Source organism: Bos indicus, chromosome 11, assembly GCF_029378745.1.
Source record: "Bos indicus isolate NIAB-ARS_2022 breed Sahiwal x Tharparkar chromosome 11, NIAB-ARS_B.indTharparkar_mat_pri_1.0, whole genome shotgun sequence".
Taxonomy (NCBI): Eukaryota; Metazoa; Chordata; class Mammalia; order Artiodactyla; family Bovidae; genus Bos; species Bos indicus.
The window spans coordinates 63,473,811-63,488,956 of record NC_091770.1 but is presented as its reverse complement, the minus strand read 5'-3'; the positions used below and the strand labels follow the sequence as shown (position 1 = coordinate 63,488,956).

General features: G+C 42.9%; 1 protein-coding gene across 2 annotated transcripts in view; it reads left to right on the top strand.

Moving 5' to 3' along the window:
• The window catches only part of SPRED2 (sprouty related EVH1 domain containing 2), a 126,784-nt gene that overhangs the window by 95,233 nt on the left and 16,405 nt on the right, over positions 1–15,146 (top strand). For both annotated transcript variants that reach the window (XM_019970406.2, XM_070798888.1), the window contains 2 exons: positions 5,400–5,568; positions 8,139–8,203. In XM_019970406.2, coding sequence (XP_019825965.1) covers positions 5,400–5,568; positions 8,139–8,203 — 234 coding nt within the window. The remainder of the gene's footprint in view (positions 1–5,399; positions 5,569–8,138; positions 8,204–15,146) is intronic.

Here is a 15,146-nt window from a genome sequence, read left to right as displayed (position 1 = left end):
GTGTTGTCAATAGATTTTCCAAGGTAGTGCAGTTCTAGAATTCAGCACATTGGTTTTTGTTATTGTTATTTGAATTTTGTGTTGACACCTGTGAACTTGTGTTGATGCCATTGTTTCTATGGGAAAAGTCTGTGTTCCAAGTATTCATTCACACAGTTGTTACTTTTTCTAAGTTGGAGACAGTCAAGTTTTCCTGAGAAGTTATATGCAAATTAAAAATTGCTGAGTTGAATCTTATTTTGATGGATTAGATGCTTTTACTTCTTAAATGAATCCTATGAGAAACTACCTTATGAAGATTAATCACAGAATCTAAAAGGTTGATCATTCCAGTGCAGGTCTGTGAGCACTCCCACACACATTTAGTGGGAGTTCCAGCTGGCAAAACTATTTGAAAGGCAATTTGGCAGGATATTAATTTTAAATGTGTATTCCTTTTCACTTGGCAATTCTACATCTAAACCCTATCCTATGGAAATAGACTTACCAAGCTTTATAGATAGCTGCAGTTCTCAGACATTTTTGGCCTCAGAATCCTTTTACTTTCTAAAAATTTATTGAGGACCCTAAAATGCTTTTGTCTGATAGGCTATAAGCTACTACTATTTACCACACTAGCAATTAAAACTGAAATTGTTAAAAATCTTAAACAGTAGGGTTAGCATAAATGACATTGTTTCTGGCAAATAACTATATAGCTATTTTCCAGGAAAAAAAAAATGATTAGAAGAATAGCATTGCTTTGCATTTCTGCAGAGCTCTTTAATATCTAACCTAGTAGAAGATAGCTGGATTCTAATATCTACTCTTGCTTTCAGTCTGTTGTAATATGTTGTTTTGACTGAAGTATATGAAGAAAATCCAGCCTCACACAGATATGCAGTTGGAAGATGTAGAACTATTTTAATAGCCTTTTCAGATCATTACTGATATATTAACACTTCGATCTAAACCAAAACTCAGTTTGTAGTAGTTTCTTAAATGCAGACTCTGAAACCTTTTCAGACTCTTATTACATTAAAATCCACTGATTCACCTTTCTCTTTGCATCAATCTTTTACTCATTCCTGATTTTGTAACATCATGCATTGGTCATTTGGAAAATAATGGTTTACTGAGTTACACAGATCTTCCAAATGTTGATATACTTAAGTCTACAGTATCAAAAAAAAATCACATTTCTTAATATCACCACTAATATCATTAGAAAAGTCTTTTTAAGTATTGCCAAATGTCCAAAATTCTAATTTTCACTTGAAAGTTCAAATTTTATTATTGTCAAAAAATACCTCCTTGCTTTCCTTGAGGTGACAGGTTCACTGTGTTCATCTTCAAAAAAAGTACCCAAGTCTGAATAACCATAGTTCATCTGTAGGTTGCTCTTTCAAGTAAACCCGATGATTCATGAGAAAAGCAGTTAGTTCAACTCCCAACGGCAGCAGTTACGCACGTTTTCCTTGAGATAGTCATAACTCTTCCATACACAGCGGAAGTAAAAAGGCTGTGAGAGATACTCTTCCCTTTCCAACTGTGCATTTGTGCAAAGCCCGAGTTTCTTCTGCTTCAACCAAAGCAACATGTTACAGCAGATCAAGTGTGGACACAGATAGGAGAATCCAGTTACATGTACATCCATTTCATCACACAAAATGAAAGATGTGTATTCTTGGGTCATGATTTCAGTCATTTTTAACTGGTTCATCAAGGACAACCCTACATAAAACTGGCTTTTTTCCACTGTGTGTGCCAGTGGTGAATCCGGTGGCTTTGGTACTGTTTGGTGCCACTGCCTGGCTTTGATTGAGCCTCAGCACAACAGTTTTACCCACCGTTCCTTTTGCAGCATTAGCAGAGCTGGCAGCACAATGGAAAAGCAAAAATGTGTTAATATATGAAAATAGTTGTGCCATCCTGAACCCCTTGAAAGGACCTGGGGTTGTAGAGGGAAGGCTCCCAAGAGCCCAAATACCAAACTTTGAGAACATGTTCAAGAATGTTCATTTCAGCATTGTCTTTAAAAGTGACTAGTTAGAAATGACCTTGAATGCCCATTAGTATGGAGAATGGCAAAACAATTCTCATATATCTGTTCTGAGGAATATTACGCAGCCACTAAACAGAGTCCTTTTTTACCTTCCTGTATCTCTGAGACATATTTTTGAGGAAAAGGCAAATTGAAGACCAGTGTATAGGTGTGGCTACATTTAAACAGACTCACACACACAAACTTATGTGAGTACATAAAGAAGCTGCAGGAAGGGAACTAAGGTAGTGCCCATACTGTCAGTGGGCAGCTCTGGAGGTAGAGAGGTGTCGAGGGGACAGACAGAGAGCTGAGCAAGAATGGAACCTTCATGGACTCCGCTATATTGAACCTTCTACAGTATGGATTCTTTTTGAGACCCTATAGAGTGTAGCCCTCCAGGCTCCTCTGTCCATGGGGATTCTCTAGGCAAGAATACTGGAGTGGGTTGCCATGCCCTTCTCCAGGGGATCTTCCTGACCCAGGGATCAAACCCGTGATTCCTGTGTCGCCTGCACCTGCAGGCGGGTTCTTTACCACTAGCGCCGCCTGGGAAGGCCCCTTCGCAGGCTGCTTCTGCTAAGTTGCTTCAGTCGTGTCTGACTCTGTGTGACCCCATAGACAGTAGCCCACCAGGCTCCTCCGTCCCTGGGATTCTCCAGGCAAGAACACTAGAGTTGGTTGCTATTTCCTTCTCCAGTGCATGCATGCATGCTAAGTCGCTTCAGTCGTGTCCAATTCTGTGTGACCCCATAGACGGCAGCCCACCAGGCTCCTCTGTCCACAGGATTCTCTAGGCAAGAATACTGGAGTGGGTTGTCATTTCCTTCTCCACTTCACAGGCTAGTAAGATTTTTAAAAATGGAAGAAAAAAATAAAGGAACACCAGTGACTATTTCATTTTAATCCAACTAAATGACCACAAGTTTCACAAAATGTATTGTTTGGTTCATCATCTAGAAGGTTATTTACTTTCATCACAGATTGTGAAACAGCAAAATGATATTTGCTGGAAGGGACAAGACAAAGAAATTTTGTTAAAAACCTCTCTCCCATCCAAGAGTGCTTATTAAGAACTGTATTTGCATTTTCTTGCATGTGCTTAGATTTTAATGAAAGCAGGTGCTCTAAAATAAAGCCAACTCTATGAATTCAGGTGAAGATTAATGTAATTTTTTATTGTCAAATGCAACAGATACAGTTCAGAAGGCATCAAATGAGGGATGAAATACCTTCAACAAGAATATATAATCACTTATTTTTCTCCCCATGCCTCTCATTGAAAAAGCCATTTTTAAAACCCTTTCTCAAGTTTTAGTCAAATTCCCAAACTTCATTTTAGAGGATTAATACCTATTATGCCAAAACTTCACTAAGGGGTTATACCTGTTATGAAGATTACAGCATTTGAATGTTATCATTTTTGTCATTAAACTTACATAGATATATAATGATATAATTTTGTTGAAGAGGATAAAGAGATTTAAGAGGATAAAGAGATGGTATCTGGTCTCTTCCCCATCCCTCTTCCCACATAGTTTAGGTGGCTAAACTTTACTTTTCTAAGAATTTATTACACTTCTCTAGGAAAATGTACCTTTGGGATAATCTTAAACTCAGAAAATGTCAACGAAAGACTAACTTTTTCGCCATAAAAATATGGAGAAACTGGAAATGTTTGTTTTTACAAAAAAGTTTATTTTGAGATTTTGCATTGAGACTATTAAATTCTAAAATAGATAACATTTGTTAGCTAAAGCCTTGGTTATTTGGATTTCCCCAATTTGGAATGGGGCTGGGCTGACATTTAATCATTGAGCTATTCTTAGGGGAAAATGGCCATAATAAGCAATTTAATCATAAATAGAACTGTGTGAGGGGACCATTGTCTTCCTTCAACACAATGGAATAAAGTTAACTGCTTGCGATGCTTGGATAGGCCAGTTTGACTATTATTCTCATCTATTAAGTTAGAGAACATTTATTAGGCAATACTTAATTCCTGTTTGCTTAGATGTATTCTTGAAATTTTATTCATTTAAAGATATTCTCTAATTTTTATTAATTTCACTCTTTCACTTAGTCTAAAAGTAATAGTATCTCATTAAATGTAGAACTTTGCTGAACAAGATCAAAGCTGGTAAAACTTAGTGAAATCATCTGATATATACATAATGAAACTATAGAAATAAATATTGTTGGTATTTTGGAGCTATCCATGAATAAAGAATAGAGTTTACATTCACATGATTTCAATGCCTCTTTTATTCTGTAATATTGAACTCTGATATCTTTGCCAGCAGTAGCACTCTGTACATAGAGGGAGTTATTTTATAAGACATCTTGATCTTTTTACAGTCTAGTTAAAGGAACAAGACTAAAGCACATGAAACTCTTAGAAAATAATATGAAATCAAGTACTAAATTGTGAAGGTGATAAAAACTGAAGTAAAAGAGTAGAAAAACATGATGCAATATCCTGGTAAGTACGTACAACCCTTCAGGTTCCTCACTGTTCAGTATTTGCAGAGCATGTTCGTGTATATGTTCTCATTGATAATGTTGGTGTTATTTCCGCTTTAGAGATAAAAAGATCAAAGGTCTGAGACAATCTCCTCCAAGTCATAGCCTAGTGAAAAGGCAGTTCTGAGACTAGATTGCTAGAATGTTCTAATAATCCAGATAAAAGGTTTATTAGAGACCTTAGATCAGGGTGGTAGCAATTGAACCAGGGTTGATACAAAATATACTGAAGGGAAAATGAAATGTACTTGGTGTTTAACATAAACAGGGGATAGAACAAGCAGAAGAGGCAAAAGGAAACCATGGAGATTCAAGCCAGAGAAAATTAACAGAGGTTGGCATTGCTAGATAAGAAGCTGGCATAGGAAACTAAGGGCAGCAATTTCAGAGCAAGTTAGTTATTTTCCCAGCTTGTTGAATTTGAGGTCACTGAGAAAGGGCATTAGGACAAGAGAAGGAGGATTGAGAGTCATGAATACAAAGGCCCTGAGGGAAAAGCAGTCAGCCTAGAATAGAGCAAAGCCCCAAGACTGGGCCTCAGCTTAGAGCCCCACTCCACCCCACTCCACCCCTCCACCCCCAGCTAGGGGCTGGAGAAATGTAGAGCATGGTTAAGGAGCAGAGCAATACAGCAAGGACCACCAAGGTGGGGATGGGGGGAGCAGCAATGAGTGGATGCTCAACAGAGGCAGGGAAAGCCTTCTTCTAAGAAGCCTTCACAGATGCACGAAGGCAGTGGGCAGGGGGGGTCATCAGTTGCCATCAAAAACAGTCATTCCTAGTTAGATTTTTGTAACCAGACAGCATCGTGACTATTTAAAAAGTAACCCACCTGTGTGTTTCAATCCTCCAGGTGGTATTGGAATGCTATGTGAGAAAGGACTTGGTCTACACCAAAGCCAACCCAACCTTTCATCATTGGAAGGTCGACAATAGGAAGTTTGGACTTACTTTCCAAAGCCCTGCTGACGCTCGAGCCTTTGACAGGGGAGTGAGGAAAGCAATCGAAGACCTAATAGAAGGTATTGAATTGATCACTGCATTCTCAGTGGGTCTGTGGGAAGTTTCCAGGTTCTTTTTAATCCCAGTTGTCTGCCATCACATATTTGTGGATTATTTGCAGGAGGGCTAGAGGCCAGGTTGGTTGAGGCCAAAACTGTAGGAACATCCAAGGATAAAAATATTCTAAGTGACAGTGCAGTGGAGAAGGAAATGGATTTCAGAATAATGAGTGATTCCAACTGGTTTTTTAGACTGCTCCGGAAAGACAAGTTCTGACATCCATGTAAATGCCTTTTTGATATATTTCACCTTTTCCTGAGAAAAAAGCTTGGGTGCAACCTGTCTTGGTCCAGAGGTGGAGAATGGATTCTAATGGGCCCAGAAGAGGCTGTAGGCCTTCCCACTGTTGTGTAACAACGGCCCAGGGGAAAGGAGAAGGAATCTGTGACTCCTTAGTCTGTGAGTAAGCAGCTGGTGGACACTGTGTGGCATTTAATCATGGCCTGAAAGGCTCTCGGGCAGTCAGTTCTCAGGGGCTTTTCGAGTGTCCACAGATGCAAACACACAAATTCTCCATTTCGACACATTCAGTTATCAAATCAGAGGTTTCAAGGTGTCATAGCCAACCTGTGAACAAAGAAGTATCAAGCAAGGCACAGTAAAGCCATATTCAGAATTGGTTAGATTCATCACAAAAGAATATGTATTTCATGTGTATAAGAGAGAAATGTTTTCTAAAGTCATTTTCTTCATTTGGGGGAGGAGAGAAAAGCAGGTCTCAAAAAAAAATCTCTTAAAATCATCAGGGAGACAATTCTAGCTGAAACAATGAATCTGAGAACTACAACCACGGGGGGTGGACAAAATGAGTAGAAACCAGTGTGTACACCATAAGTCTAACACAAGTGGATAATATTTAAAATCTTATTATTAAACATAGCTTTTAAATGTTTAGATGAGAAAATAGCTCCTGTATTATTTTCTTTTATTTATTTATTTGGCTGTGCTGTGTCTTAGTTGCAGCATGTAGGATTTAGTTCCCTTACCAGGGATCAAACCCACCCCTGCTGCATTGGGAGCACAGAGTCTTAGCCACTGGGCTATCAGGGAAGCCCACTCCTGTATTACTGAGAGAAGTTTGTACTATATCCATGTGCTTAATCACTGAAGCCACACACAAAATTTGGTTCTCTTAATTTTTTCTCATACATTCTACCTAGCTCTGTTCTATCAAACTTGCTTTAAACATTGATGGACTAGAGTGACTCAAATAGTAGAGATCTAAGAGTCTCAGAGCAATAGAAACTGCACACATGGTATTATGGAACTTGTTTTTTCTCCTCTGAGCCTTCATTGGGAATTTAAATATTTCTCATCCCTTTCTGATCAAGTCTTTTGAGTTCAATTTTATGTTAATAGCAAAATACTCTCTAAATGTGCATTTCATAAGGCCTAACCAAGAAAAAGGAGATGATAAGACTGAATTTCTCTTTTGGTACTCTATCACTTATGCAAATTTAAGCATGTTTTCCCTTTTTGGCCATTAACAGGGTTAGTTAATTTGATCCACATAAATGGGGTGCTATTAGGAGAGAAAGGAAGAAGTTACATGATTTGCCTACCAGAATGAAGAAAGAAATGAACAAATAAATCAGTTGAACTGTAAATAACCATTTCATTCCCTGATAGAATAAACTGGGTTTTTGTGTTTTTTTGACATTATCCTAAATGTTGACCTGCAAAACTCACTGCCAGTACTGCAAGAAAAAAGCCTTTTTGCCCAGGTACCAGTTTAGAAGGTGGCTTCTCCCACAGTCTGGGGTTTATAGTGTCTAAATTTCAGAAGAGGAGGCGACCATACTAGCTCTTTAGTTCACGTCCCTTTGTGGGTAAATGAAAAGCCCAGAGATCCAAGTCCAGTTTCACAGTGCGATTGTGGCAGGTCTAACCTGGGCTCCTCCGTCCAGTGCTTAGCAGTCGGGGGGTCCTTCAGAGCCGGGGGTAGGCTCTCTGAGCACCACCTCCTCGGCGCCTCTCCGTGTGCCTGTTCTCTACTGATCAGTGAGGACGTTTGAGGGATCGATTTGGGAACAACAGTAAGTAAAGTTCATTTAGGAAACATGCTGGCTAGAATCAATTAAAGAAGAGCAAGTTAAAAGTATGTAAGGACTTCCCTAGTGGTACAGTGGTTAAGAATGTGCCTGATAATGCAAGGGACACAGGTTCTATCCCTGGTCCAGGAAGATTCCACGTGCCGTGGAGCATCTGAGCCCGAGCACCACAACTGGTGAAGCCCACACGTGGAGTCTGTGTTGCACAGGAAAAGCCACCAGTGAGAAGCCCATGCATCGCAACAAAGAATAGGCCCCTGCTCGCCACAGCTAGAGAAAGTCCACATGTAGTAAAAAAGACCCAGTGCAGCCATAAATGAATAAATAAATTATATTTTAAAATTAAAGCATTTAATTCCCAAGTAACATTTCTGCTGGTGATCCGCATATGAAAGGAGTAGGATGTGGTTTCTTTAAATGAGTGGCTTTGACTTATCCTCTTTGGAAACACTTTTTTGTGGTTTTTGTGTCTTTTTTAGGCTCCACAACATCATCTTCCACCATCCACAATGAGGCTGAGCTTGGTGATGATGACGTTTTTACAGTAAGTTCCCATGGTCTTTTGCTTTCCACATGAGTTGGTGAATAATCAGAGGTTCTGTTTAGGGGCATGAGAGACACTTGGCAATTTGGCATTTGCTGCTGCTGTTGGGATGTTGTCAGGGAGATCTCTGTCTCGTCATAATTTCGCTGCCCTGAATTTGTTCTAGCCCTTCTTGTTCCCATGATGCTACAAGGCATATGGTGTCCGCCCTCCTGGATCTGTTCAAGGCCCTCTCCCAGTCTTCCTTCACATTTAGGGTGAACAGCCAACCTGGTTTGCCTGGGACTGTCCTAATTTTAGCACTGAAAGTCCTTAGTCCCACAGAAGACATACTTCAATCCCCGGCACGCTGGAACAACTGGCACCCTACTCTTGGAGTCTTCCACTAACCACCTCCCTGGCATGGAGGGGGCAGGGGAGCAGCCTTCCTGATGAGTGATTAAATATCTGATAAGAGTCCTGAAGGCTGAGTTGAGGTTAGGGCCAAATGTGCTAAGGCAGGAAATGGCTTGGATATTTTGACATAGCTGGCGTTAATGGGATGTAACTGGAGACTAAATGATTTCTCAGCTTGCCCCTTCACTAAAATTCTGTGCTTCTAGAAGTTAAACAGTTCAGAGTGCACCTGCCATGTGCTTGGTGCAGTGAGGAACTGCAGGGCAGCATTTCAGAGTCTGGGCCTTGATGCAAAGGAGGAAATACATTTAAATTGTCACCTAGGATACGCATCCAGTAGACACCCCAAACCAGATCATATTTCATGCCCTGCATTCTGATTTTTCCCTCTTCTTTTTTATTTTCTTCTGTTTCATTATTAAACTTTTCAAGCACACAGGAAAATTTAAAGCCTAGTACAGTGAAAGCCTGTAGACTCTGTATCTAGAGTCGGCAGTGATAATGTTTTACCCTATTTGCCTTATGTGTCTATTTGCCTATTTGCGTATGTGTCAGCTTGCACACAGGTATTTTTTCTGTTGATCCAGTTGAAAGTAAGTCACCTCTAAATAACTTGAGCATGCATCTCTTAAAGAATAAGATATTCTGCTGCTGCTAAGTCACTTCAGTCGTGTCCAACTCTGTGCGACCCCATAGAGGGCAGCCCACCAGGCTCTCCCGTCCCTGGGATTCTCCAGGCAAGAACACTGGAGTGGGTTGCCATTTCCTTCTCCAGTGCATGAAAGTGAAAAGTCAAAGTGAAGTCGCTTCAGTCGTGTCCGACTCTTAGCGACCCCATGGACTGCAGCCTACCAGGCTCCTCTGTCCATGGGATTTTTCAGGCAAGAGTACTGGAGTGGGGTGCCATTGCCTTCTCCGAGATATTCTCCTACACAACATCGTAACTGGACCTAAGAAAATTAATAGGAATTTCATAATATCCCCTAATAGTTCCCCAATAATTCCTTAGTTGTCCCAAAAGTATCTTTTATAAGCTGTTTTTTAATTTAGTATTTTAAATATTAGTTGCAACCCTGTAAACATGATTCCTGACCCATTCATCCTGCAACTAGTGATTTAAAAAACGCAACTCTGGGAAGACAGAGGTGGGTGAACCCGCCTCCATCCCTCATGGAGGTAACCAGATGGTTTGGACAGGGAGGATATGGCCCTGTGAGAGGCTTAGAAACCGGCACAGACTGTTAAATGCTCTGGCCCAGGATGGGGCCTGGGGGTCAGAGAAGACCCCTGGGAGCTGAGGCTGGACTTCGATGGTGTTGGAACAGGGCTGGGAAGGGGCTTCGGGGCACGGGGTGAAGGCGGCAGCAGGCTGTACGTGGTGAGTAGTCTAAGCATTGCAGACCCCAACCTGGCATGAACAGAGAGTGCTTGTCGGTGGCAGTTGGGGGCTGAGCGTCAGGAAATGAACTCAGTTGTGCCTCCGTGGAGCGGCTGGTGTGATGCACTCTGAGCAGGCTTCCTATAGCGCTCCAAGCAGATCCTCTCAACAGTTGGCATGTTGCTTACATCTGTTCCTTTGTCACGTTTGAGAGACAAACAACAGCAGGCGGGTTAAAAGGTGGCTTCCTGTGCTCCAGAGCAACCCTGTCATCCACAGCTGCTTCCCAGCTACCTGCCAGCGTGATTTATGGAAGCGGGAGCGGGCAAGAGGGACTGGGGCCATAGAAGCCGGCACCCCTGCTGGCTTTGTCCTTTAATCCACAGGGAATCGACGTGCTGTTCAGGGTAATGCCGAACGCCTGGAAGGACATGTAGGAACTGCCCTGCTGTTTCCTGGCACTTGGAAACTCACGGCGGGAGAAGCACAGCTTCATTGTATTCCCTGTGGGCCCTGCCGTACACAATCCTTACCTTCATTCCACTTGTTTACACACAGGGGCCTCTTAATAACAGTACCTCCCTTCCCCAAGACAAGCCCAGCCACGAGGCCAGTGACCATTAGCAACATCCCGTGTAAGGATGGGAGGGTCGTCAGGGGCTGACACACCAGGTTTCCTGTTTGTTCACAAGTTCCCTGTCATGAGACTTTTTGTCCTAAGAAGTCAGGGATGTCTCTAAAAGCTGGAGCCGTGGAAGTGAGCAGCCAGGTTAACACCTATAGAGGCTACGGCTTCCCGAGGTTTGTTGCATTCTAAAGCTGATGTCGGTCGGAGAAGGCAGTGGCACCCCACTCCAGTACTTTTGCCTAGAAAATCCCATGGACGGAGGAGCCTGGTGGACTGCAGTCCATGGGGTCGCTGAGGGTCGGACATGACTGAGTGACTTCACTTTGACTTTTCACTTTCATGCATTGGAGAAGGAAATGGCAACCCACGCCAGTGTTCTTGCCTGGAGAATCCCAGGGATGGCGGAGCCTGGTGGGCTGCCCTCTATGGGGTCACACAGAGTCGGACACGACTGAAGTGACTTAGCAGCAGCAGCAAAGCTGATGTGGGTAAGACAGGGATTAGGACTTTGAACTCATTTAGAAAGAGTATAAGTGGTGATAGACCCTCTTACAACTTACGATGAGCCAGAAGGAGAATTTCTAAGAGAATAGTGTGTATAGGAGAAAACCTTCAGAGGAAGGAACCAGAAGGAGATCTCTGTTTGTGCTGCTGGAGCCAAGGGTTCCCTCTATTCCAAGGCATTCCTTGGGACCAGGAGGAAAATAGGACACTGAACAACACAGGGATGCATGTTATATGTTGGAGGATGACGTGGAGGAGGGGGCAACCCCAAACCCCCCTGGTCGAGAAGTTGCTGGGCTTGGGTGCTCAAAAAGCATGGCTGTCTCTGCTCACAGTTTCCTGACTCCCAGCCCCTAAACCAGCCTGTCTTCTCAGGATGGTAGAACCATGTTGCAAGTCCTCCACGTGAAATTAGCATCCAGCTCAGCATGTGTGAACGCTCATGCAGACACACACGTAACTGCCCATGCGTTGCTAGTTGCCTTTACAGTCCTCCCACGCCCCTCCTGCCACCAGCCTGGTGTGTGTCCACATCTTTGCCGACGGAGCCACCACCAGAGACTCCAGATTAGCAACTGCTCTGATTTTCTGGGTCTTGGACTGTTTATCCATCCATGTGTCTTACTGTTTCACCCTCAACCAATTATGATTGTTTTCTCTTCTTTCAAATCCTATAGCATTCTTGTTTATCCCTCTCTTGCTACTTAAAAACCTGCTTCTTTTTTGACTTGCACATTTTATCTGCTGAACAAGTAACTTTACTTAGCTCAAAGCAGGTTATTCATCGTTATAGTCTCTGTAACCCTATAAAGCTTGGCTGTATAGGTGCTCAATAAATGGGTGATCTGAACCCCAATATACTGTATAACAATCACAGGGTTTCATATTTCATTCATTGTTGTTATTCAGTTGCTAAGTCATGTCCAGCACTTTGCAACCCCATGGACTGTAGCACATCAGACTTCTCTGACTTCACTATCTCCAAGAATTTGCTCAAACTCATGTCCATTAAGTGAGTGATGCTATCTAACTATTTCATCCTCTGCCACCCCTTTCTCCTCTTGCCCTCAGTCTTTCCCCATATCAGGGAAAGAGTCGGCTTTCAAAAAGCATCAGCCCATGCTTTTTGAGCTCCCAAGCCCAACAACTTCTCCACCAGAGGGGGTTGGGGTTGCCCCCTCCTCCACATCATCCTCCAACATATAACATGCATCCATGTGTTCCAATGAGTCGGCTCTTTGCATCTTATGGCCAAAGTGTTCATTGGCTTGTTATCCTGCATACTTAGTCATTTCAGTCGTGTCCAACTCATTGCGACCCCATGGACTATAGCCTGCCGGGCTCCTCTGTCCATGGCATTTCCCAGGCAATACTGGAGTGGGTTGCCATTTCAGTTGGTGGTTTTGAGGGATTTTCAGTAGCTTTATGTCATATTTTTCTTGCCGTGTTTTCTGTTGCGTCCACAGCTAGGAGGCGAGGTTTGAGCATCACCACCCAGTCTCACCCTTTGGCTGTTAATGCTCCTTGTCACCTACCATCCAGCCCCATCATCTCTCCTCCCTGGCAGACCTCAGTTACTGTAATCCATCCAGGTGAACAGAAATACCTAGCTGGCTAGGCATTAAATATGGATGAGGTGGGGGGGGGGGGCGGTGCGTGGATTCCGATGCCTGAGTCACGTGATGCAGATTTATGAGTCATGCAAAGAATATAAAGCAATGACAACAAAGGCTAGCAGTCTGCAGTGGGCATTTGGAGATATCACTGAGAGTCAGCATACTCCCATCCATGCCCCTGGCAGACGGCTTTCTCTCTTCAGAACCAGGATCCTTGAGAGGGACAGCATGGAAGGACCTTCAGTTCTGTTCCCTCTCATTGCTTTTGTCTTGTGGGGGAGACGTGCTCTAGTGTATCTTGTGGAGAAGGCCCCCATGAACTTGAGAGATGAGCAGTGTGGTGCCTTGGAGGGGCCAAGCTGATTCGCTCCGCAGCCTGGGGCTGGCCACCCAGATCCCTTCAGTCGAAGCCTCTGGGGCCAGAGGGTTTGGAGCCCTTGGGGAAGGGGCTCAATGAAGATGGGAAGAGAATGAGTAGAGAAAATGGACTGTATAGAACTAGAGAGGCTCTGGGTTTTATGGTCATTTAATGAACAATTTTCTAAATTCCTATTTTGTAGGCTTTGGTCCATTGAAACCTGGTGGTTTCTTTACTGCCACAGAGCTCTAAAATCACTTCTGAATGTTATTAGCATCTTCATAGCTAGACAGGGAGAATTTTAATACCATCTTGGGAGAATGCAGCTGCAGGGCACACGGACTTCAGAGCAGGCTCACTGAGAATCTGTGGTCAAGTGCTGTCGGTGCCTCAGCTGTCATTGTGCTGAGTGGCTGGATTCTGGCTCTAAAGCTGGGGGATTAGGGAAATATTTGCTTTATAGAAAGATACTTGGGGGTGTATAAAATAGCTAAGTCCTCATCTTCCATAATAAGAAGGTCTTAAATAATATCCCAATCTGCAAATCAAGAACGAGGAGTATAATAAGATGCCATTGAAAAGATGGAGAGAAATGCAAGAAGACAGAACCACAAGAATTGGTTTTATTTCTCTGGGGCGTGAGAAGCTGTCTCACTTGGAGAGGGGCAAGATTGCTATTTGAGGTATTAAATGATACACATGTACTGATTTTTTAAATTTATTTTCAATTGGAGGATAATTGCTTTATAACATCATGAATCAGCCAAAAGTATACATATGTCCCTTCCCTCCTGAACCTCCCTGCCACCCCTCTGGGTTGTCACAGGGCACTGCTTGAGCTCCCTGTGGTACACAGCAGCTTCCCGCTCACTCTCTGTTTTACATATGGCGACGTATGTTTCAGCGCCACTCTCTCGATTCGTCCCACCCTCTCCTCTCCCCGCTGTGCCCACAAGTCTGTTCTCTGTGTCTCTGTATGTATTCCTGCCTTGTGAATAGGTTCATCAGTACCATATTTCTAGATTCCATATATATGCATTAATATACAATATGTGTTTTTCTGGCTTGCTTCACTCTGTATAACAGGCTCTAGGTTCATCCACCTCACTTTAACTGACTCAAATGTGTTCCTTTTTATGGCTGAGTAATGTTCCATCGTCTATATATACTACAGCTTCTTTATCCCTTCATCTGTCGATGGACATGTAGGTTGCTCCGTGTCCTAACTATTGTAAACAGTACTACAATGAACACTGGGGTACGTGTGTCATTTTCAGTTATTGTTTTCTCAGGGTATATGCTGAGAGCTGGGATTCCTGGGTCATATGGTAGTTTTATTATTCGTTTTTTAAGGAATTGCCATAGTAGCTGTATCAATTTACATTCCCATCGACGGTACAAAAAGGTTCACTTTTCTCCACACCCTCTCCAGCACTTATTGTTTGTAGATTTTTTGATTATGGCCATTTAGAGACTTTTTTAAAAAGGAAAATGAGAGGGAGTTTTCTCAGGAAAGGGGGGGCATGTAGTCAGGGGAGAAGGGAGAATCCAGTAATCCTGATTAGCTACAGAAGCCCTGATTTTCCCTTCTGGGGGCTAAAGGGACTGAAGATACACAGCAGAGGTTGAGTTCTGTGCTCTCGGTGTTCTGCTGCTCCCGACTGTTTTTTCTGCCTTGTGTTAGGAAGCAGTGTGTCCTAATGACACATGAAAAGTAAGAGAACTGATGTGAGTTAGCTGGAAACGTTTGGCTTGCGGGGAGGCGAGAACAGCTGTAGACATGCCAGCTCCTCAGAATTCTAGGTCTTGGAATTGAAAGGGATTTTGAGTTCACATCAGATAAGTCAGCCTCCTTCCTTCTGGCAGACAAAGTAAGATTGGCCCCATTTTGTAGACACAGTCATGGAAGCCACTCCGTGTCAGATGGAGGACCTGCCTGAGATGACACAGCTAGTTCACAGCAGAGGAGCAGTGAACACCATCTCCTCAGCGTTCCCATTCATCACTACCATTTTTATCTTCCTCTGTTGAATAATTATATTTATGGTTTTTCAGCTGTCCTA